At 31.5% G+C, this 24,627-nt stretch overlaps 1 protein-coding gene and 1 long non-coding RNA gene across 2 annotated transcripts; both read right to left on the bottom strand.

Annotated features, from left to right (window-relative positions):
- Nucleotides 1-19,130: 19,130 nt before the first annotated feature.
- On the bottom strand, nucleotides 19,131-19,817 carry LOC122525698 (histone-lysine N-methyltransferase SETMAR-like). Its single transcript, XM_043648619.1, has one exon. It carries the CDS (start codon nucleotides 19,815-19,817, stop codon nucleotides 19,131-19,133), a length of 687 nt encoding a protein of 228 aa, XP_043504554.1.
- A 1,122-nt stretch (nucleotides 19,818-20,939) lies between these two features.
- On the bottom strand, nucleotides 20,940-21,169 carry LOC122525671. The gene is made up of 2 exons (XR_006305859.1): nucleotides 21,080-21,169; nucleotides 20,940-21,003 (listed from the first exon to the last, which is right to left on the bottom strand). It is a non-coding gene; the product is annotated as an uncharacterized LOC122525671 (long non-coding RNA).
- Between the last annotated feature and the right edge of the window lie 3,458 nt (nucleotides 21,170-24,627).

Below are 24,627 nucleotides of genomic sequence, written 5' to 3'. Positions count from 1 at the left end.
CAAGAATAACCAACGTGCTTCGAACTTTTGCAATAGGAACGAAACGAATTATTTATTGAGAAGCACTAAACAATTCGTCTTTTTTAGCTCGCTAAACTGTACACTGTATGTATACATTTCTGAAATAAACAAAAGTAAAATTTCTCTCTTAGTTCCTTCAGCCAAAAAAAAAAGGTAGTTGATATTTGTTCTCCTACCTCTCGTCGTACCTCATCTCCCCCTCTCGTCATTTAATTTTATTTTTTTCTACGAATTTGTTCGCAAAATTAGATATAAGAAAAACAACAAAAAAACAAAAAATAGACAAATAGATCTAAATTTAAATTCATCCTCACTTGGATTACGCGATAGTCCTCAGAACGGAGAGATACGCCATGGAAGCTTTTATGATCTATAATAAAAAAATGAAAATAAATGAAAATTTGATTGTCTTCTTTATGAAAATTTGTGAATCGTGCTTCTGATTGCAAAAGTTTCTAAAGAAAAGACGCAAAATTGTCCAGCTGATATATATGACGGTCTTCTCGATCGGGCAATGCGAAACATCATCGAACGTATTTCTTTTGTCGGTTATTCGTACCAATTCGTAAAGTAACAAACCAAATCGATGCCACTACTCTAAAAGAATAAAATAAACGTTTATCTTCGAAACAATGATTATTAAATATATCTTAATAACCAATAACTAACTTCCTCGACCAAACATTCTCCAAAAAAGCAATAACAAAACGGGAGAAGTACAACCGCACAGGAATATAAAACGTAGTGTACTCTGTTCATATCCTTGCCATTCTCCGACGTCTAATTTAGAGAAAGATAAATGAATTTTTATATTTCGCGTCATTTTAATAATTATTGAACAAAATATCGTTTAAATCATTACTAGATAGTCTATTCGATTTATTTATTAGACAAATGATTGCACAATCTTTTTTCTTCATTTTTCTTTATACTTTTTTTCATTTTTCTATTTTATTTTTTATCGTTCAATAAAGCAGCGAACAATATCATTTGATTTAATATTCTATGAAATTAAGAGGACTGTATAATCCATATGAAGAAATAGAATATTGTTTATAAATTGTTAATAAAATAATATAATAATTAATATCTCTAATCATCTCGAATCATAATAACAATTTTTATTTCTTTTATATACTCGTCTATTTCTCTACAGATTATTGTTAATTACCGTGAGTAATTGATAGGCCACAACGCAGAGATAACATATCAAACCTAACGTTTTCACAAACATGAGGAAGCTGAAAGCTTTCTTCAAAATCGTAGCCTATCTGTAATGAAATTACATTCAATCTTCGTATTCCCCTTATATATTTATCAATATTGTTTCCAATGAATCTAAATAAATAATACAATTACTGTAAGACAATTATTTAAAATTATTAAAAAAATTATTTAAAACCGACGAGGAACAAAAATAAATTCACACGTTTAAATTTTACCTTATCATTCCTCCGGGGATGTTTTTTTTTCCTCCTTATTCCTTCCTTCCTTCCTTCCTTCTTCCCTTCTTCCCTCCCACCCTGCCTCAGTTTTTCTTCTTTTTCTACTTTTCTTACTTACATTTAGTTTATTTAACATTTATTTTACATTTATTTCTTCAAGAAATCCAATTGTCTGCGAATGGAACTTTATGTGCTCCATCGATTTCGAATTTACTAGTGACTTCTGAACAATTGACTCAGCCTATGATTAACGGTACAAATTTATACAATTTAAAATTCACAGCAATAACTAATAGTATTGCTAATTATTATTTTTTAACTTATAATTCTTTTTGGTACGTTTGGGAATTTTGTCTTTATTTTTTACTTTTACTTCTTCAGATGCATTGTTGTCTACTGCAAAAAATGACTATCACAACTATATTACTGTGCAAGCTGATGTGCATATGGAAAATTCTTCTATGCCGTGTCATCATCGTATAACATCAAAAAACATTAAATTAACAAACATGGAGCAAAGTTCACGATCTCAAGCACGAAATAATCAATATTTAGCTGATGCTTCGATTATACATGTATTGTCTAATCAAGATATTGTACCGGATGATGAACGCAATTCGGTAAACGAAGACACAATCATGGATCAGGAATTAACTAAATCAGATGTACCCTTTTTACTCTAACTCTTCAGACCAGTTAGTAATTAATCATTTCACTGGTGAGCAAATTGAAATGGATTTAGATCCTTCTTTACCATATAAAATTATCATCAATTTAAACAAGTTCATGTGGAATTTAAAATAAAATTCTTTAGCAATTCATTTGATTATCCATGCTCAGTATGTGAAAGATTTGGTTTAAAAGGATTTAAAATAGCCATCTAATTAACATAAGGTTATTCTAATACAATTAATACCTAATGTACCTATGGAAAAATAAGCTTTGTAATACATGCATACAACCTTTAAACAAGAAGAATATTCCTCTAATATCAACATATAACGGCTTTAAATATCCAGATGTACCTTAGCATCTACCACCTTTATATTTAGTTTTGAAGAATTATTTCGCCTCGTATTTCTTTATTTCAGATCAGACGTCTGAGACATGTGAATGGTAAATACGCCAGTTATGGTCAATTATTTAAACTGCCTGTATCAGTTAGTACAATGGTCAAATCTCTTCAAAGAAATATCGATAACGATTATTGCATAAATGTACATATTAAACGTAAGAAACTTGACCGATCTAGTTACTTACATGGCATTGTTAGCAAGCGTACAAATAAAGCTTGGCTACAATTTTAAGTACCGTCTCCATTGTATAGAATGTACGATATTAAAATAGATGGTTCATATTTTAATGATAATCAAATTCACGACAAAGTAGGACAAAATGATGTCAGCAAATCAAACTTCATTTTTAATATCTTCTTTTTCTTCTATAATTTATTTTATTTTTGATTTCAGCGGTGTCAAAGGAATCAAAATGGATAATCTGGACAAAGATTCGTTTAATGTGTTCACCAGCTTGGATATTATGAATGTCAATTACCGTTGATATAAACGTCATTTTGTTTGTTACCTGTTTCTTTTTTCTTTTGCAGATATTGTGAAAATTTTCATTCCAGTATGACGTACGCTTCGAAAGTGCAAATGTGTGCACCAGCCACCGACGATAAGTCATAATTGATGATCAAAATTATTTCAATAATATATCTTAATTTATTTGTGTATTATGATAATAGGTCTTTCTTCTTTGATGCATATGCTAAGCAGGTCTATGTTGAAAGGTGCAGTATGAGGAATTTTCTGTTTAACTTTTACTTTACTTTTTTTTTTAATTTTACTTTGGGAACGATTCACTGCAAAGGACGAGAATCGTGTTCTGAGTATCCTGATTAAAAATCTTGCTGGTTGGTTATGAATAATATTTTTCTACAATTTTTTGACACATCTTTTCTTTTTATAGTAAATCTTATTGTCATTAAAAATCATTTGATAATCTCCACGGCATATCAATCAAAAATTGGATTTAACAATTTCACGCTGGGGTGACCCACCGGTTGGTTACACTTGTCCATTCGCGTGGGGCGGCGTGATCCACTTGTGGATCACTTGTTTTCAGAAAATTAGTCATTAAAAAATAAGTTGATTTTATTTTTTTTCAACATTACATATAAAAATTGAATATTATATACATTAACATTTAATATTTTAAATTGATAACAATTATTTATTTATATTTATGCAACTTTTTAAAACATTCTAAGCATAATGTGGGCTGGCCCTTACAACGCGTACAATATGTCGTTACTTTTTTACTTTTTTTTGCGGCATATAATCTTTTTTGTATTTTTGATAATTGTTTTTAACATTCTTTACATCGTTTTCTTGTATTCCTGCCAGCCCCTTTGTATGATTGTAGAAAATGTGTACGTTTTCTTGACGGATTTCTCTTTTCTATTTCAGCTTCTTCGATTTCTCTGTGATGATCTTTAATCAAAAGATGATCGATAATTTGTTCTCGATATTTTAAAATTGGAATTTCGTAATAAGCGTGTTCAAACTAGCAACGATATTGGCCCACCCCATGAAGCGTAACGCGGTAAGATACTCCCGCCTCAGGCGGAAAAACGCAGATTTTCGCCCCAGCGTGAACGTGTTAATTGAAATATAATATATAAATAAAAAAATAAAACATGTCGAGTAGCTACTGATTAGCAGTACGATTTCGAACGATGGAAATAAATCACGAAAAAAAGAAATAAAGAAAGAAAAAAAATGATAATAAAAGGAAGGTAACGCTAGATGTTTCGACATAGAATGCTATTCTATGCTTCGCGATATTATTAGCCGATACGATTTACAACGGCGGTGCAACAATGATCCACCGACGATATGAACCCAACTATAAATCATAGAACCGTTTGTTATAGCAATAGCATTGTGCGTAATCCCTTTTACAGTGTCCGACATGCTGATGTGCGTATACTTGTAAATAATCGCTCTGGTAGACTTGCAGTTCCGTGATAACTACAATAAAGAAAGCTAACTCATGGATGTCCTCTTAAGCCTGCACCTTTCTTAGAGTTTTAGCAATGATTTCGTCAGAAGTAAGACCTCCTTTTAAATTCATATTTTAATTGCTTTTATAATATATTTCATTATTATTTTTTGAAATAATTTTTATCGGAGAATGGGTTTACATTAAAAAAAAATTAATATAAAAATAATATAATATAAAAATAATAATATATATAAAATATAATATATAAACATAATATAACTCCGCCTGCATGATCGATGGGAGCATCGAAATCAGCGATCATGTTGCCGGTCCTAAGCCCGGGAAAAGGAGGAAAGTTGTTGGATCAGGCTAGCTCCCTACCAACGTAAAAAAAAAATTTGCTCATAGAAACGAGATTTTGCCTCGGAGCAGGACGGATTCAAAGATGACGACCCAAGCAAAAAAAAGGACAAAGAGTTGGAAAAAAGAACACATAATGAGTCTGGCTACCTGGAACATCAAGTCATTTAATAATAAAGACCAAGAAACCCTAAAAGAATTGAAAGATAATAAAATTGATATATGCGCCTTACAAGAAACCAAAAAGAAAGGCAAAGGACAAATACAATACGACGACTACTTAGTGATCTATAGTGGTGTAGAAAAACAATTCAGGGCAAAAGAAGGGGTAGCCATCGCAGTATCCAAGAAATATAAAAACAACATAAAAGAGTGTGATTACATATCTTCACGAATATTAGTGGTAAAAATGAAAACAGAAGACCAAAAATTAAATATAGTGTCAATTTATGCACCAGAAGATAACAAACCAAAAGAAGAAAGAGAAGCCTTCTACAACCAGCTACAAAATATAGTCGGATTATTACCAAATAACCAACAAATAATAATCCTTGGAGATTTTAACGCTCGCATCGGAAATGAAATAATACCTGGAATAAAACAAAGGTTAAACGAAAATGTGTTAAATAATAATGGAGAACTTATGACACAATTGTGCACATTTAACGAGCTTAGGATTAACAACACATTCTATAACCACAAAAGCAATACAAACTCACATACAGCAACACCAGAGGCTTCAGGTCAACAATTGATTATATTGTTACCAATAGATACGTCCAACCACACCAAATACTAGATATCAGGACGTTAAATTCCGCGAATGTAGGAAGCGATCATAGCCTGCTATTATGTCACATTACGCCGAACCGAGCAGCCTACAGCCGAGATAGAAACTATTTGTATAAGAATTCTAAAGGAAAAACCTAAATAATAAGTGATAAATCTAAAGGAAAAAACCGATAATAAATATCATAAAATAATATAATAAAATAAAATTCTAAGATATTCGGTCTCCTCAAAAGAAGGGGTCTCATGGTCGTTCCCCCTTAGGTAAACAAATGTAATTTTAAACGGGTAAAATTCCGATAGCTTTGAAAGATACTCTCTCGCTAAGGCGTTACAGGCGTTAAAAGGGGGAAATAGAGATGACCAATAGGGAATCGGTGATTTGATGAGAAACGCCCTGTAGGAAAAGGAGAGTCCTTCCTCTCCCACTATATGCGGGGTATAAGAGACGGGCACGGACCGGAAAAAGGATTATTATTATTAGAAGTTTTACACGGTTTATTATTTAGAAGTCAGTAAGTGTTTAAATCTTAAGTGCGACTATATATATATCAAGGTAGTTTTTACTTGTATTTTGTTCTATTTTCTTGTGTTTTTTTAAAATACATGATCCATATTTAGTACTACTTCGTCAACACTGTCATTCACCCCGACCTTTAATCGAACAATTAGCAAAAATAAGAATGAAGTTAAACCCCAAAGAAATCTTGCCTAAGCAACTCAAGAATCGAAAATAAACATCGAGTCACTATGAACTTAAAAACAAACTATATGAGAACAGGTTGAAGAATAAAATCGAAATAAACCCAGTAAAAGAAGAAGATAATACAAACACGGCCTGGAAGAACTAAAAACTAAAATTTCAGAAGCTGCATATGAAGCCCTGGAACACAAATGTAAAAAACCGGGCTAGAATGATCAAAACTCCTTGGTTCCGCCCAGAGATTAAGGAAATATGCAAAAAAAAGAAAATAGCATACCTTAACTATAGGACATTAAGAACACCTGAATCATACGAAACGTATAGACGAATCCGGAATCAAACAGCGACATTAGTAAGGCAAACAAAGCAACATTATTGGAAGATTTTTTCGAAAAGAATGGAGAGTGACTTCTATGACTCCAAAAACAAATCTGGCGATTTATTAGAAATCAAAGATAGGAGGTCAACGAAATGATCGAAACAAATCAGATCACAAAAAAAATTGGTTTAACTATCTAACAGAGCTCTATAAATCAGAAGAACCTCAAACGGAACTAAATACGCCAGAAATAATAACTAAAAGCGACATACGAATTGAGTCCAATGATGTAGAAACAGCTATTCGAAAACTAAAGAATAGGAAGAGTCCAGGGCAAGATGGCATTCCAAACGAACTGCTAAAATATAGTGGCCAAAGTCTCACACAACAGTTAACATTCCTAATACAAAAAACTATACCAACACAGAATACCTGACGAATGGCGAACTAGTACAACTATAGTTATGTTTAAAAAAAGGAGACAAAAACTGCCTACAAACTACAGGGGAATAAATCTTTTAAACACTTCATTGAAACTAACAACAAAGGTTATACGAATAAAATTAACAGCTTAACGAACCTAGAAGACGAACAACAGGGATTCTGATCAGGCAGATCGTGCACAGACGCGGTTTTCATCATAGAGAGATAACAGAAAAAAAATCGAATTGAATCAAAAATAAAAGTTATCATAAATATTAACCAACTCAAGAAAAAGTTATAAAAAATTTATAAAATGTAAAAAAATTGTTTTACAAACATTTGTTTTAATTTGTTATAAATTATTTTTATTACATAATAATTATTATAATTAATATAAATAATACTATCTAAATAATTATAAATAAGTTTTTATTTAAATTTAATGTAAATTTTTTTTCAAAAAGTTAATATTTTTATCATAATTAAATAATTTACATGTATTATTAACTATTGTATGTAAAAGATTTATTAGGTGTACAATAAGTTTCCGCCGTTTTTTATTTAAAATTAAGTATTTATTCTAGAAGAATGGTAATTTTAAGGTTATTAAAAATACTGTCCATCACTTGCAATGACTTTTTCCCATCTCTCAGACAACATTCAGATCCCACGTCGGAAGAACTCCTTGTCTTTTGTGGCTATCCACGAATCAACCCAATTTTTGGTATCTTCATATGATTTGAACCGCTGCTCCGACACAGCATGTGCCATGGACCGAAATAGGTGATAATCGGACGGTGCAATGTCTGGTGAATACGGCGGGTGGGGTAACAATTCCCAATCAAGTGTTTCCAAATACTTTTTCACGGGAGCCGCTACATGTGGACGAGCATTGTCATGCAGGAGAATAATTTTTTCGTGTCTAGAATAGTATTGAGGGCGTTTTTCCTTCAGAGCTCGGCTCAATCTCATTAACTGTGTTCGATAGAGGGCTCCGGTGATTGTTTCGCTCGGATTAAGCAACCAATAATACACTAAACCCAGCTGATTCCACCAAATAAACAGCATGAGTTTTTTCCGTGAATATTCGGTTTTGCTGTTGATTTTAACGCATGGCTTGGTAGTCCCCATGATTTTCTTCTTTTTGGATTATCATAATGTATCAATTTCTCGTCACCAGTGATAATACGATGTAAAAAAACCCTTTTTTTTATTTCTAGCAAGCAGTATTTCACTTAAGCATAATCGGCGTTCAATATCTCTCGGCTTTAATTCGTACGGAACCCAATTTCCTTGTTTATTAATAATTCCTAATGATTTTAAACGATGTGAGACAGCTAGCTGAGTGACTTCTAATGTTACAGCAAGTTCTTTTTGTGTTTGAGATGAATCTTCCTCCAATATTTCCTCCAATTCTGCATCCTCGTAAATTTTTGGCCTTCCATTGCGATCTTTGTCTTCTACGTCGAAATCACGGTTTTTAAACTTTTGAAACCACTCACGACACGTTCTCTCACTCAAAGCAATCTCACCATATGCTTCTTCGAGCAATCGATGCGCCTCAGCAGCAGATTTCTTTATATTAAAGAAGTAAACTAATATTTCCCGCAAATGACTCTTATTTGGCTCAAATTTGGACATTTTCAACTAAAAAAATTATATTTTACCAATATGAAATCAATAATATTAATAGGTTAGGTTGTTCTTAAACGTCCAAACTAATTTTTAAGCAGGATATCATCTGCGAAAGTTAACGGAAACTCCGCGCCGCGCTATCTACATTAAAACGGCGGAAACTTATTCGTACACTAATAATTATATAGTAAATTTTCGTTCTTTGCCGAAAATTTGAAAAAAATAATTGAAGATAAAATTTTTTGAACCTATGATATCTATTATATAATTTTTTTTTAAATTTTTGGCAAGGAAACAAAAATTAATTATATTATTAAGTCTTTTACATACATAGTTAATTTATTACATAGTTAATAATACATGTAAATTATTTAAATATGCTAAAAAATAATAACTTTCTAAAAGAAAATTTTACAAGAACATAGTAATAAAAAATTATTATATTTATTTAGATAATATTATCTATATAATTGTAAATTAAAATTATTTATATTACATAAATAATTCATAAAATAAACTGTAATAACCTGGAAAAAATGTTTGAAAAAAATAATGATATTCAAAAAAATACTATTGAAGGTTAGGTTCAGAAATTTTTGATGTGGTTTAAAATACCCTATATATTGTCCATAATAAATTAAATATTTAATTAAATATGTATGTATAGCTTACATACAAATTTATATAAACGACACCAATAATTAAATGTTTAATAAATAGAAATCGCAATTGATTATATATACAATATATATCATATTACTACATGAATTATAATATACCCAGCACCCACGTGCTTATCTGATTTTCTAGCACTATTATCTACACCAGTTTCTTCAATAGTTTATATATTTTTCACTTTACTTTATGTGAATATAATTACCAATATCAATAATCCGGAATAATAATATTAATTATCGATATCAATATCAATAATAAAACTAAACTTAAAAATAAAAAAAAAATGATGCTTACTATTCGTATCACTACAGTAAAACTAATATACTATATATATATATATTCATCATTTATAGACGCTTTACAGTATATATTATGTATATACATATGTATATAACGTATAGGTATATACACATAAATTACTTACATGCGTCAGCTGCTTCGCAGCATACCCTGTGTACGTCTACAGCACACTAGTATAGAAGTTATACACAACATTATAAAAAAGCGAAAGATGTGCACGATAGGTTGCGCACAGAAAACTTAATGAAGTCATTTGACCACTAAATTTTACTTTTAATATTTTTTTCCTACCGGGCGTCCTATATCAAAATCGATTTTTAAGGAATAGACTCCGATAAAAATAATATACTACGCCGACGACGCAGTCATCATGTCAGAAGACGAAGACCACTTACAAGGGATGCTGTACAAATTCGAAAAGACGGCAGGCAAACTTAACATGACTATTTCGGTACAGAATACCGAATAACTTTCCATCTCCAAGGAGCCCAGATGATGACAGTTAGCTGTATATAACAAAAACCTAAACCGAGTTATGTGATTCAAATATCTAAGAGTAACATCACGAGTAACAGACACCTAGAGGAGGAGGTAAAGACCAAGCAGATAAAGCCTCCATAATTTCCGGATACCACAGGGATATCATATGGAGAAATAGGCATATGGGCATTAAAAGTAAGTCACACGTATATAAAACTTCTGTCAGACCGATAATTACCTACGCGGAATTCAACAACTTACTTCACAGAACATCAATAATATCTCTGTGCGGGAACACTCAAATTGTGCAACTAATTCGGTCTGTACTACTCTCATTTTGGACTCATTGAAGACGACAATTGCGTATTTCCATGCACTTAATTCGTGTATTTATTTAAAACCTTTATAGCGAATTACCTTTGTTCCCAGCGTACCATCGACAGGGTAATTTTTCAAACACTCTTCTATTTCTAATTTTATTTTTCCGTTACGTTGAAGTTAGCTAAAATCAATATCCTTTATTTTTCTTTGTCTTTAAAGTAATAATTATTATTTTTATAGGAAAAATAATTTAAAAATATGTACAGAGGTATGAATTTATAGATCATTTGAGTAACAAAACATTTTTTTTCGCAGCCTATACGTCTTACAACGTTCCACGTTTGTTTGTGATGAATACTTTTTATTACATATATTTTTATAACGAAAGTAACATTAATTACACTGCAATATACACACGCAACATATACTTTTCTTCTTTAGTTTTAGAAATCTCAAAAACTGAAAAGAAATTTAAATGTATATTGATAATGGTCAAAAAGTGTCAAGAGATTATTGTTAAATAAGAATTTTTGTAGAAAATAATTTATAAATCTTATTTAATTAATATTCTTATTCTTCCCTGCTTGATATTATCATGGAATATAGTTTACAAAGAAACCTGTTTCGCTTGATAATCGATAATATTCGCTAATGTAAACCAATTATTTTTACCTTTTACCAGATTCATATCTTGTTTATTCTCTGTAACTGTGGTTGAACTATATTCGCATAATAATTTGTATTAAATACTACGAAGGAGACATTAAATAAAATAAATTTTTATATCGTAAACCCATTGAGAAATGAAATTTATATGCATAGATCTGATGGTGGAATAGAGTCTTTTTTTTTGGATGTGTTACGGTCTTTGATTGGAATAAAAAATGTAAAGCCGCATACTTAGCTAAACCTAATTAAGAAAGTAGTATGTATGAAATATAAAAAATATAAAAGACGAAGCAGAGCAGTATAAATTGAAATAAAAAATAATTTAATACATATTTTTTACTCGGTAAAGTATTTTAACTAAACTTTAAGCTATTCTACTTACAATTGCTTATTATAATATCAGGATAAAGAGAACAATTTGTAATTCATAGGTATTCTTAGATTTAAATCAGAAAAGTGTCATCATGTGATTATAACATAAAAAATCACACTGCATGTTATCGTATGTATCCATTTTTACATAAATTAGTGATCACTATAGACAGAAACTGAAATAAATTAAAACTAATAAATATTAACACATACCTTAATGTACCTCAAAAATAACTTTTATTACTAATATTCAAAAATAATTAATGTTTTTAAAGATATTTTTTAAGATATTACAGTTTTTTAATATCAATCACAACTGTAAGTAATAATTAAAATAAACCCGTATAAGAAAAGGACGAGTGTCTTTGGTAAAGGACCCAGCATAGCAACATTTCTTAGCAACGGTTTGAAGAGTACAGAGGTGCGCTAATACCATTTCGATATTCTCAAAACTACCTGGAAAGAATATTCTCTCTTTGATATTTTAAAATGATTTAGGCTCGTGTTTTGAATATACGCTAAGAACCTAAAATATTTACGGATCGTACATGGATTGTTAAAACTTTCAGTGTAACACGATTTCTTAAGAAAATTCTCGTCAGGCGAAGCTCGCTATTTAGTATTAAAATACTATCAGAATATAGAAATCAGTCAACAATAAATAAAAGGGAGATATATCAAATTACTTTATGCATTAAATTTTAAATCGCTTTGCACGCGCATCATAAACACCGGAAGTCGTTGATCTATTTCGAAAATTTTTTTTTGTCGCGCTGCGTACGCATCGTAAAATTTACTCTAATTATTTTTCCCCAAACGCGTTAAAAGAAGTATAACTTTAAAAAAAAAATACATCCTGCTAAATAAGATTTGTTTAAGCGATTCCGTGATAAATATTTATTCATTACGTTACCGACAGTTTTTACTAGCGCTTAAATGAAGTTGACAATTTTTCTATAAGCTCTACTAATGTGCAAAGTATAGTCCTAATAGCAACCTGTAAATATATAAAGTTTTAAAAAATTCTAAAATTGACAATAATAAATTCCTCTTTTTAAGTAAGTACTTAATACTCTGAAAATACTATTTTAGCTCTTAATGTATCACGGTAAATATGGAAGGAATTATCAACTTTTGAATATCAATGTGATAACCTAAAGCGTTATAAGATAGAATAGAAAATACTTCTAATTTGTTTATAACAGACATTAGGTTAAAACTTGAAGCACTAAGAAATCTTCCTAAAACAGATTTCAATTATTTGAAAAACCATCACAATAGCTCTTTTTTTATAAAAGTAATAAAAATCGACCCAAAATATATATATTGTCAAAAAGGTTACACTTGTCAGCGAGTTTTCAACTGTGTATAAGACAAAAGCAATGATAACTGCGTAATTACTTGCTCCTATCCATTATATTCGTTCAAAGTCGCTGAAAGACTGTTCATCGAGACTCGATCTACTTACGATGTAAACTATGTCTTAAACGACTACTGCTTAAATTGTTCATTTAAATGACAAAAAAAACGAGAAAAAATATTAAACAGCATTGAGCTAGTTTGAATGTATCAACTATATAGACATAAAAGTCGTTTTCGAAAAAGTTAACTCAGCAATTATTGATTATACCTGACGAATAGCATTATGCATAAATCATCTGTATCTACCCTTTTCTTCCACTAAAATAGACACTTTTTTAAACTCTATAACCGTTGAAATTTTTTTATATTTCTTCCATGAATTTTTCTCTCATAAAAAGAAACAACGATATTTTTACAGTAAAAAATAACTATATATATATATAACGTTATTCAATTTGTTAGGTTGTATAACTGTAGTTTTTTTAGACCCTTTTGTTATCCTTATTTATTTAGTTCTAGCTTATAGTTATGAAACATGTAACCTTGCTTAGTAATATTGTTAAGAACGAAAGTTAGTTTAGGGTTTTGTCAGCAAACTAAACTTTACAAAATCATACACTCTACGTAAAAACTAGCAAAATGCTTAACCTATTAAAATTTGTCCTTTCTGCAGGTTGCGTAATATTAAGATACATTTAAATTAAGTGTATTTGTAAGATTTTCTCAATATTAATTTTTTTTTAATACATAAATACAAAATTCAAAAGTTCTTTAACAAACAAATTTTCTAATTTAGTTTATTTGTTTATTATGAAAACTGTTAATAATTTTCTTGTTTTTCGAATTTTTATTGCAAAAAATATTCTTTAGAAAAGTGCAAGAAAGAGTAATTAAAACTAAAAAATATTTTTTAAATTTTGAATTTTGTATTAAAATAAAAATATTTTCATTAATGTTTAACAAATTAAAGATTGAAATAAAAAAGGATAAAGACAAACTGAAAATTTGACAAATTCTCATTAAAAAGTTATGAAATCGTATTCTAAGTATTTTGGGGATTTTTAAACCGTTGACTACAAGTATGATAATATTTTTTTAGAAAATATAGCACATTTCTCTAAATCAGCGGAAAGAATGATTAAAAGATAAAGGATATACACAACATTTTTTTAAAGTTATACTTCTATTGGCGCGGTTGGGAAAAAGTGATGAAAGTGAAATTTTTCCGAGCAACCTGGTAAATATCGACACCAAGAATATTGTCGGTATTTGCGATACGCGGCAAAGTGATTTCAAATTCACGGCATAAAGTCGTCTTTTCTTCTTTCTCTTTTATTTTTCCTCAACCGGGTCACCCATCCAAGTACTAATCGTACTCAGCGTTGCTTGACTTAAATGATCGAGCGGGAAGTAGTATTTTTTTTTTTTTTTTAAAACGTTTATTTGTTTCTTTTTAAGCCACAGAGTACAACATTGTTTGATTGATTCATAATAAACAAAAGATACAATAATAATTTTGTTGTTGTTGAGACATAAATGCCGGTTACGCGGCTCGCAATGTCATGAACAGTCATGGTACACTTAGTTCTATACGGCTATCCGTGATCCTTATATATGTATATTTTTAGCGTTCTAAGGTTTACGTTTACGCTTTTGTTCCGTTTCTTTCATTCATCGAACAGAAAGTCTTCAAAACTGTTCGCTTGTTCTATTTATTTTTGCTTAACCTAACTTACTTATTTCTATATTTATATAACTATTTACAATTTTTATTATCGGCCTTTGGACTAGACTAGTCGATTCTTCTTATGGCACTTTTGTCCCTAGTTTGTATCGAAGTTCATTTATTCTGTCTTTTCACTTCAATCGCTTAACCACCAGTATTTCATTACATTCCGCCGATGCTGGTCCTTACGATCTTTCTTAGATAGCTTCATTTTGTATATCCAGCAGTTGGATTGATTCATGCTGTCCAAGAATTGGTCATATTCAATTGTCGTTTTCCTCGCTTTTCTACTTATGTGGTGTATTATGGGGACGTTATTATTGTCCTGGATGTATCCCATTTTATCCAGGTAGATGAATGCTTCGGGTGGTATATATCCCGTCATTAGCGTTTTCTTGAAGTAAGAGTCGTTTGGATATGTTATTGCTGAGATTAGACTATTGCCAGGAACTTTCCTCGTGTTTGTAACGGAGTAAATATTTGTTTAGGAAAGGCTATAGGATAATCTAATCTTAGTTTGTTTTACGATAGATTAGAAAACTTATGGAACTGTAGAATTCGAAAGAAAGGGTCCTCTTAAGAAAGGAATATAACATTTATTTACGATCAAATAACATCTAGCGATCTATACTGTGGAGATTCCGAGAACGCTTTGTACGCACTTCCACTCTAAGGTATTACGTAGATTTGGAAGAAAGACGGTTGATGACCAATAATGGATCGGAAAAGGGACTAGGACCGCCTTGCGTACCCTTTCCCCCTCCGACGGGGATAGGACCGATGCATAAGAAAGAGAGTTAGTCTTATGATTGCGCTTCGAAAAGTATTATGATTGCACTGGAGTTACGTATTATGATTAAGTATTAAGAAGCCTTATCGTATTATGTCGAGATATTAAGTGGTCGTATTATGTTGAAGTGTTATGTGTTCTTATTGAGTGATTATTAGTTCTTATGTCTTATGTGTTACGTCTTATGCTTTATGTTTTCTTACGTTTATGATTATGTTATTTTGAAGCCTTATGTTTAAGTGATTTTATGTATGATTAAATATATGTGTACTCTTAACTATTAATCCTGACAAACTGTTATCTAAATAGTAACGCCGTTTAATCCTTGCATCCAGAAGAAGATCTATCATTATCAATCATCATTTTTTCCTTTACATGTTGACGAAATGATCTCTATTCAGTTTGAGAATATGCGTATCTATTCTGCTTGTATTTGCTAAATCGTATAATTTTGCGTTGCTTATATATTTTTGGTAGTTCGAGTCAGCTGTTCTATATTTTCCCAGGCAGGCACGTAGACATTTTCGTTCGAATGACCTGATTTTTTCCATCGTTGCCGCATTTTGGTTGAACCAAATCGGGCTTCCATATGTCAATATTGGGCGGATATCGTCAGGTAGCAGTTAACTTTAATTTTTTGGATTTAAGTGAGCATTATGCATTGGCCTCCCCAATTTCAGGAATCCTTTCTTTGCTTTCTCAAGTTTCTCATACATATGATATCTATAGGGTAAATATGTATCCATGTACACTCCTAGGTATTTTACCGTGGTTTTGTGTGGTATTTTATCATCTGAGTCTTTCGCTTTTTTGATTCCAAAGCTATTCCAATTTTTCTTCACATCCCGGTTCGCTTTGTCGAGTCGTGGTCTGAATAGTATCGTTTCGCATCTACTTGTGTTTATTTTCAGCTTCCAGGAATCGCAGTAAAATAATACTTCGGGAAAGGCTTTCTAATTGCTCTTGCATAATCGTGGATTTTTTCCCTTTGGTATAGATGATCAAATCGTCGGTGAATGCTATTGCAGATTTATTATTGTTCGAGTTAAAGCCAAAAAGTCTCAGTATGTCGCTGTTGTAGATGTTGAAGAGTATTGGTGAGTTAACTATTCCCTGATGAAGACCACTATTCACCTCGAATTCAGTATTTGTTATATCGTTACTGTCGGTCGTCACGAAACTTTTCTCTTGTACCATTTTGTACGTTAATTTGATCAAATGGTCTGGAAATTTTTTCTTGATCATTTTGTATATAAGTCCGTCTGTCCATACTATATCGAATGCTTTTTCAAGATCTATTAAGCAAGCTCCCACGCATTCGTTATTATTGAGTGCCCAGCAGATGTCTGAGGTGAGTTTATTGACTGCGTGTAGAGTAGAGTGTTTGTGTTTGAAATTAAATTGTCTTTCCGGTATGATATCGTTCTCGTTACAGAAATTAGTTAGTGCTCTATTACCGAGGATTTCGAAAACTTTTCCTATGTTCGGTAATAAGCTAATAGGTTTGTAGCTCGATTGTTCCGTATCGTCTTTTCCAGGTTTTGGTATTGCTACTACCTTTGCTTTTTTCCAACTGTCCGAAAAATATTTGTTGTTCAGTGCGTTATTATAATATTATGTCGTAGTTTTGGAATGATATTTAATGGATGCTATTAAGCTTGGTTTCACTTATTAGAATGGTGTCAGGTTTATGTGTTTTTATGAATTTAAGAAGAGTTGCTCTTTTGTAGTTTTGTATGAGCGAGTTTACATTTATGCTGACTATGTTGAGTCTTTGCTGTCGATTTTTTATTTTTTTATTTATATGCGTGTCCATTGTCATTTTGTTCGATGATATCAAAAAGAACGTCCATACGTCTTGAATTTTCGATGACTCTCTCTTTAAGCTTGTCAAATTGCTTTTGGAAGACCTCTATAAGAGTCTTCTTAACGTCTTCGGCTATTTCTAAAATCTTTTGTGTTTCTGTTATCAGGTGGGGATTTTGGATAACGTTAGTGGCGAATGCTTCTCTGCGACCCACTCTGTTGTTTGTCGGGTTGTTTTATACGACTTCAGAGTATCGGAGGTTAGGTCTCACATAGTTATTTATTTGTATGATTTTATGTTGCCTCCTTTCTTGTTCTACTCGTTTCTTTTCTTTGATTTCGTTTAGCAATGGTAGTCTCTTCGGGCAGCCTTTGTACGATGCAGGGTGTCCATGATTGTTACACAATACACAGAAGAGGATTTCTCTATTTACCTCTTTGTCTTGTTTCTTGATTTTACATTGAACTGGCTCGTGGTTCTCGTCACATTTGACGCATCGGTACCCCATGTTACAATTGGATGCTACATGCCCGAGTCTTTGGCATTTTTTGCATTGGATGATTTCGGTTTTTCGCAATTTTTCCCATCTTATGACTTGATGGTTGACATATTTAATGCTACGCAATTTTAAGGATACGCTAGCTGCCGATATCTGCACATTGAACATTGAAAGTTTCTTGTTCATTTTCAATGCATGAGCTGTTGTGAATCTCGATACTTTGGTGAATTCAAGGTCTTTAATATCCATTTCTTTTAGCTTATTAAGAATTTCTTCTGGTTCGAAGCTATTGTTCATTCTTTTAAGGATGAACGTTTGACTCTTTTCAGTTTTTGGGGTGTATGTGAAATACCTTGTATTCGATTGGTCTAAGGCCGCCTTGACTTTATCGTAGTCTTCGTAACTGGATACGTTCACCGTCAGTTTGTTTTCTCCATTGTCTCTCAAATAGAATTCCTCGATTTAAAGCTCTTTCTTTAAAGCTGTCGTTATCGTTTTCGCGTTTTTTCCAACGATGTTTATCGGAGGTAGTTTACAGTTTTTTCCGTAGTTCGTTCTTGTGCGGTAAGCCGCGGTTTTTTCGGTGTATCGGTGTTTTGTTTTCTTACTTCGGTTGGTTGTTATTTCGCTTCTACGTCGTCCTCGGGGGTTAATGGAGCGAATCTGTTATTAAGTTCTATATTATCTTTAAATAATTTTACGCTTCTCGATTCAGAAATTATATTTGAACCCGGCGTGGAGCTTGTTCTTTTCTTTTCAGTTTTCTTCAATTTTTCGTTCTCGTTCTTTAATTCTTCGTTCACTTTTTTTAGGTCTTCGAAGGTCTCAGAAAGATCGTCAATTTTTTTCTGCATTGTTGAACGCCAAAGGTCAGTACTTTCTTCGTTTACACTCTAAAGGTTTTTCTTTATCGGTGTCTTCATATGTTTTTCCCCCTGTCTGTCCCTCTTCTCGGGTATTTTAGGTTTCGAATTCAAGCGAGCGCGTTTTTTGGCCATTGTATTAGGGGGACCGGAAAGTAATGTCGTTTTCTTACGCTAAATACAAACACATACATTTTTAACGAGTCTTTATTTTTAATCAATGATGTATTCCCATCATTGTCAATAACCTTTTGCCATCTAGTGAGTAAATTTTCAATCCCTGATCGATAAAAATTAATTGGTTTTTCGGCAAAATATCTAGAGATGGCATTTTGGATATCATCCAAATTTGCAAATGTTTTGCCACTTAAAAAGTGTTGCGGCGCTCGGAATAAGTGGAAATCCGATGGTGCAACATCGGGCGAATATGGTGGATGAGGCAGCACCTCCCACCCCAATTCATTAATTTTTTCTAGAGTTCGCCTTGCGCAGTGCGGTCTTGCATTGTCATGTTGGAGAATGACGCCTTTTCGGTTGACAATCGCTGGCCACTTTTCAATTAAAGATTGATTGACTCGCTGCAATTGTTCGCTGTAGAGTCTGCAGTAACAGTTTGTCCAGGTTTCAGTAATTCAAAATGAACAATGCCGCGAATACTCCACCAAACACACAAAAGCGCTTTTTTGGGGTGTAAACCTGGCTTAGCAGTACTCCGAGGGATTTCATTTGGAGAGAGCCACTGCCTTTTGCGTTTTGGGTTATCATACAGGACCCATTTCTCATCTCCTGTGATCAAGCGATCAAAAAACGCTTCTGTGTTGTGTCGTTGAAGCAATAAGTTGCATGTGATTGATCGGTTAGCCTTATTCTGTTCGGACAGATTATGCGGGACCCAAACACCTGCTCTGCTTACTTTCCCAATCTGCTTCAAATGTTCTTGGATGGTCGACCAAGGTTGGTTGAGACTGTTTGACAATTCCTCGATCGTCTGACACGGATTTGCTTCCACTTCCGCCCTTAACACGTCGTTGTCTAACGCTGATGGTCTTCCTGATCGATACGAGTCGGAAAGATCAAAATTACCCGATTTGAACTTGGAAAACCACCTTTGGCATTTACGAATGTCCAGTGCATTTGGATAAACATCGCAAATGTTTTTGGTAGCAACTGTTGCGTTATTTCCCTTGCGAAACTCAAAGAGCATGCAATGCCGGATGTGTACCTCTTCTGGTATTTGGCTGGCCATTTTACCCAAAATTACAAAAAAAAATTGTAATTCAATTGTCTATAAGTAAAGAAATCACTATAACCTCACAATGTCTTTGGTACGCCTCTGAACCAAACAATGAGCTGACAAATGACAATCAAGTACTGGCATGCGCAGAAACGACATTACTTTCCGGTCCCCCTAATATTTCCCTGTGTATCCATTTCAGTTTTATCACTGTCTATTTTACTACTATTTATATATACATTCGTTACTTCCGCCTCCTCTGTAGGAGGCTAACATGTTAATCGAAAGTAATTATCAATGCTTAGATTAATATTTTCTTTGCTTTTTCCAATAATTTCTTTCTTATTATAGCACTGGTCGATCCAGTTTTTGCACTTACCGTGAAAATTCACGTCGGATTTCACTCACGTACGAACTCCGGCACGATTTACTCGCCTCGATGGTTCGAGGAGAACTTCACTCACGTACGAGCTCCGGCACGATCCAATCGCCTTGACGGTTCGAGGAGAAGAAGCGGAAAGTAGTATTATCACCGCACCATGGCCGCTGACGCATAAAGTAATTCGATATATCTCCCTTATATTTAGTGGGTCTGATATCTATATTTTGATATTTTTTTTTATTTTTTTGAAGTTATACTTTTTTTGGCGCGTTGGGGAGAATGTAATGGGGAGTGATTTTTTTCCGAGCGTCTGGAAAAACGACACCATGAAGTTTGTCGGTATTTACGACGCGCGGCAAAGCTATTTCATGTATACGTCATGAAGTAGTCTTCTCTTCTTCTTCCATTTTTTTTTTCTCAAGCAGGTCACCCATCCAAATACTAATCGTACTAAGCTCTGCTTTACTTTAATGATCGAGCGAAAACTAATGCTGTAACCGCGCCATTACCGTGGACGCATAAAGTAATTCGATATATCTTCCTTACATTTAATGTGGACTAATATCTATATTTTTATATTATTTTATTCTTTTTATTCTTTCTTATATATATATATATATAATATATCGATCGATTAAAAATATTTTTCCTTTCTTTTCTGAAGTTATTTTGTAAACTTAATAAAAAAGAATAATTAGTAGCTTATCTTCTTATAATTTCAATCCTCCTCCTTTATACCTGGCGACGCTATAAATATATATATAATATGTTTGTAATCCTTAATTTGTTGAGAGTAAGAACCACAATTAGATTTGTCTAAAATAAGAGTAATTTATTTAAACATAATGAATTTGATTAATAATTTTACAATACATACACGTGATCAACTGACCTAAAATAAGAGAATCAACAATTAAAAGTTCATGCTCCCGTTTCTCTATTAATCGATGTCAATCTTTATACGTTTTTATTTAAATTTAATTTACAAGATTTTTCTACTAATCTTCTAAAACGCTCTTGCTAGATTTAAAGACTATCACTCCTGCAAGATTTAAACACTAACTGTCACTTCTACTAGATTTAAACACCAACTGTCTCTCCCTTCCTACCTCTCTAATGTTTTTGTTAATCCGATGTATAGCGCCACATCCAAACAGCTAATCACTCAATACACCAGCACATGTATACAAAGCTTACATATAAATATTTATATAAAATTAAAAAACTTCAATAAATAAATGAGAAAAAAATATAATAATTAAAAAAAAAATAATCTTCTTACATAGTCGTATATTATTGATCATCAAGCTGGGAGGGAGGAACAGGTTTCTTTATTAACTATTTTCTTTGTAACAAAAAAATTAATCGTAATAATGCTAATAATGTAATAATAATAACATTAATGAAAAAACAAAGTAGGAAAATTAAAAATAACAACGAAATTAGTAATTATAATAATAATAATAATAATAATAATAATAATAATAATATTATAATAATATTAATAACAATAATAATAATAATAATAATAATAATAATAATAATAATATAATAATAATAATAATAATAAAAATAATAATAATAATAATAATAATAATAAATGTAATCATTTTGATAGATAATTTGTAATTAATTATAAAATTATGGAGAGTGTAGCATAAAAGAATGAAAACGTATTGTGCAATTTGAATCTATTGTGAATGTTTTGAAGTTATACTTCTTTTCCAATACTAAATAACGAGCGTAGCCTGACGTGGATTTCCTTTAGAATTCGTGAGGTACTCAACGTAATAACAATTTATGTACCATTTATAAAGATTATAGATTCTTAATGTATATTCGAAATACGCGGCCCAATCATTTCAAAAATATTGAAATTAACGAAATTTCATTATCGTCCCTCCTCACTCTTTAAACCGTTGCTAAGCACACCATGCAGAGTCTATTAAAGAATGACACTCGTCCTATTCTTCCACTGGACGCATACGACGGCACGTCTTAGATAAGCGGCGAAGAATTTACAAAGAAAGCGATGAACAAAGCGATTTAAGCTAGAAGCGAAATAAGCAAAGTATAAGTATTCCTTATACTTCCATAAACGAGGTTAACCTTTTAGTTGAATTCGCACACAAGTGAAGCGAGCAAGAGGTGAGTTATGTATTTAATATTTTGTTAAAACCGCAATTCCTTATTATATTTAATTTATCAACAAGAGCTTTTATGCTACAAAGCTTTTTCCTGACGAGCCAATATAGTATTATACTTTGTATTGATTTAACCAAATGTTTTTCTTATTTCTTTTTTGTTGTTTTATTTTATTATTTGTTTTAATAATTGTATTTTATTTAAATTAAATTTATTATCTTTATTTTATTAAAGCTTTTATTGAATTTATATTTTATTTTATTTACAAATGTAGAGTACATATTAGCATTCGGGAAAATTTTAGTTATTACATATTGATTACAATGAAGATGGAGAAGTAAATGATGTGTTGCTTAAGTTTTAAGCTTCACTAAAAATTTGCCAGAAAATCGTACAGAAAGTTACAAGACAAGTTGGGATGTAAATTAATAAAACAATAGTGCTGATCGGACGTAGATCTTCCAATATTCTTCTTAGCTACAATACAAAAATTAAGATTAGGCGTTCACATTTATCTATAGTTTAAATTTTATTATGTATTATTTATTATTGAAAATTTATTTATTTTTTTTTAATTATCTTAATTTTTTTAATTTTAAAGTTATTATTAAACTATAATATTTTGCAAATTTCTTATTGACCAGGATCAGTATACATTTAAATTTCTGTTTAAGTTTTCGAGGTGCCTGAAACTAATTCAGAGAAATGTAGAAATTATCGTCTTCGTAGGAAAAGGAATAAAAAAATAGGAAAAATAATGAGGAAAATAAGGAAAACATAATGCACGCTAATGCCAAACGTTGTAGGGTACATTAGCTGCGAAAAAAATGATTCAAAAAGGTTATTAATTGCCTGCGAATTAAATTTTATGTACTCCGTCAACTTCTAATTTACATTGCGAGCTATCGGCTAAGCCTGTGATTACCGGTAAAAATTTAAATAATTTAAATGTCCCAGCAATAACTAATATTATTGCTAATTATTTATTTTTTTGTTTGGTTTTTATGTTTTAAAGTTATTTGAAGTTACTTACATTTATTTTATTTGACATTTATTTTACATTTATTTCTTCAAGAAAACCAATTATCTGCGAATGGTACTTTATGTGTCCCATCGACTTTGAATTTACTAATGACTTCTGAACCATCAGCTCAGCCTATGATTACCGGTACAAATTTATACAATTTAAAGTTCAGAGCAATAACTAATAGTACTGCTAATTATTATTGTTGAACCTATACTTCTTTTATTACGTTTTTTAATTTGGTCTTTAGTTTTTACATTTTCATCTTCAAGATGCATCGTTGTCTACTGCAGAAAATGACTATCACAACTATATTACTGTGCAAGCTGATTTGCATATGGAAAAATCTTCTATGCAGTGTCATCATCGTATAACATCAAAAAACATTATATTAACAAACATGAAGCAAAGTTCACGATCTCGAGCACGAAATGGTCAATATTTAGCTGATGCTTCTATTATACATGTATTGTCTAATCAAGACATTGTACCGGAAGAAGAACGCAATTCGTTAAACCAAGACACAATCATGGATCAGGAATTATCCCAGTGAGATGTACCCTCTATTTATTCTAACTCTTCAGACCAGTTAGTAATTAATCATTCCGATGGAAAGCAAATTGATATAGATTTAGATCCTTCTTTACAATATAGCAATTATCATCAATTTAAACGAGCTCATAAGGAATTTAAAATAAAATTCTTTTGCAATTCATTTGGACATCCATGCTCAGTATGTGACAGAATATAGTTTAAAAAGGATTTAAAAGAGCAATCTAATGAACATAATTATATTATAATATAATTTATACCTAATGTACCTATGAAAAATACTAAGCTTTGTAATACATGCATACAAGCTTTAAACAAGAAGAATATTCGTTAATATCAACATATATCAGCCTCAAATATCCAGATGTACCTTAGAATCTACCACCTTTAGATTTAGTTTCTGAAAGATTAATTTCGCCTCGTATTTCTTTTATGCAGATCAGATATCTGAGACGTGTGAATGGTAAATACGCCATTTATAGTCAAGTAATTAGCGTGCCTGTTTTAGTTAGTACAATGGTCAAATCTTTTCAAAAAAATATTGATAACGATTATTGTATAAATGTACATATTATACGTAAGAAAATTGACCTATCTAGTTACTTACATGGCATTGTTAACAAGCGTACAATTAAAGCTTGTCTACAATTTTTAATACCATCTCAAAGTTGGACAAAATGATGTCAGCGAACACATTAATGAAGAAGAGAGTCTTACGA

Source organism: Polistes fuscatus, unplaced genomic scaffold (genome assembly GCF_010416935.1).
Source record: "Polistes fuscatus isolate 324 unplaced genomic scaffold, CU_Pfus_HIC Scaffold9, whole genome shotgun sequence".
NCBI classification, from domain to species: Eukaryota; Metazoa; Arthropoda; class Insecta; order Hymenoptera; family Vespidae; genus Polistes; species Polistes fuscatus.
This window is presented reverse-complemented; position numbering and strand designations above follow the sequence as displayed.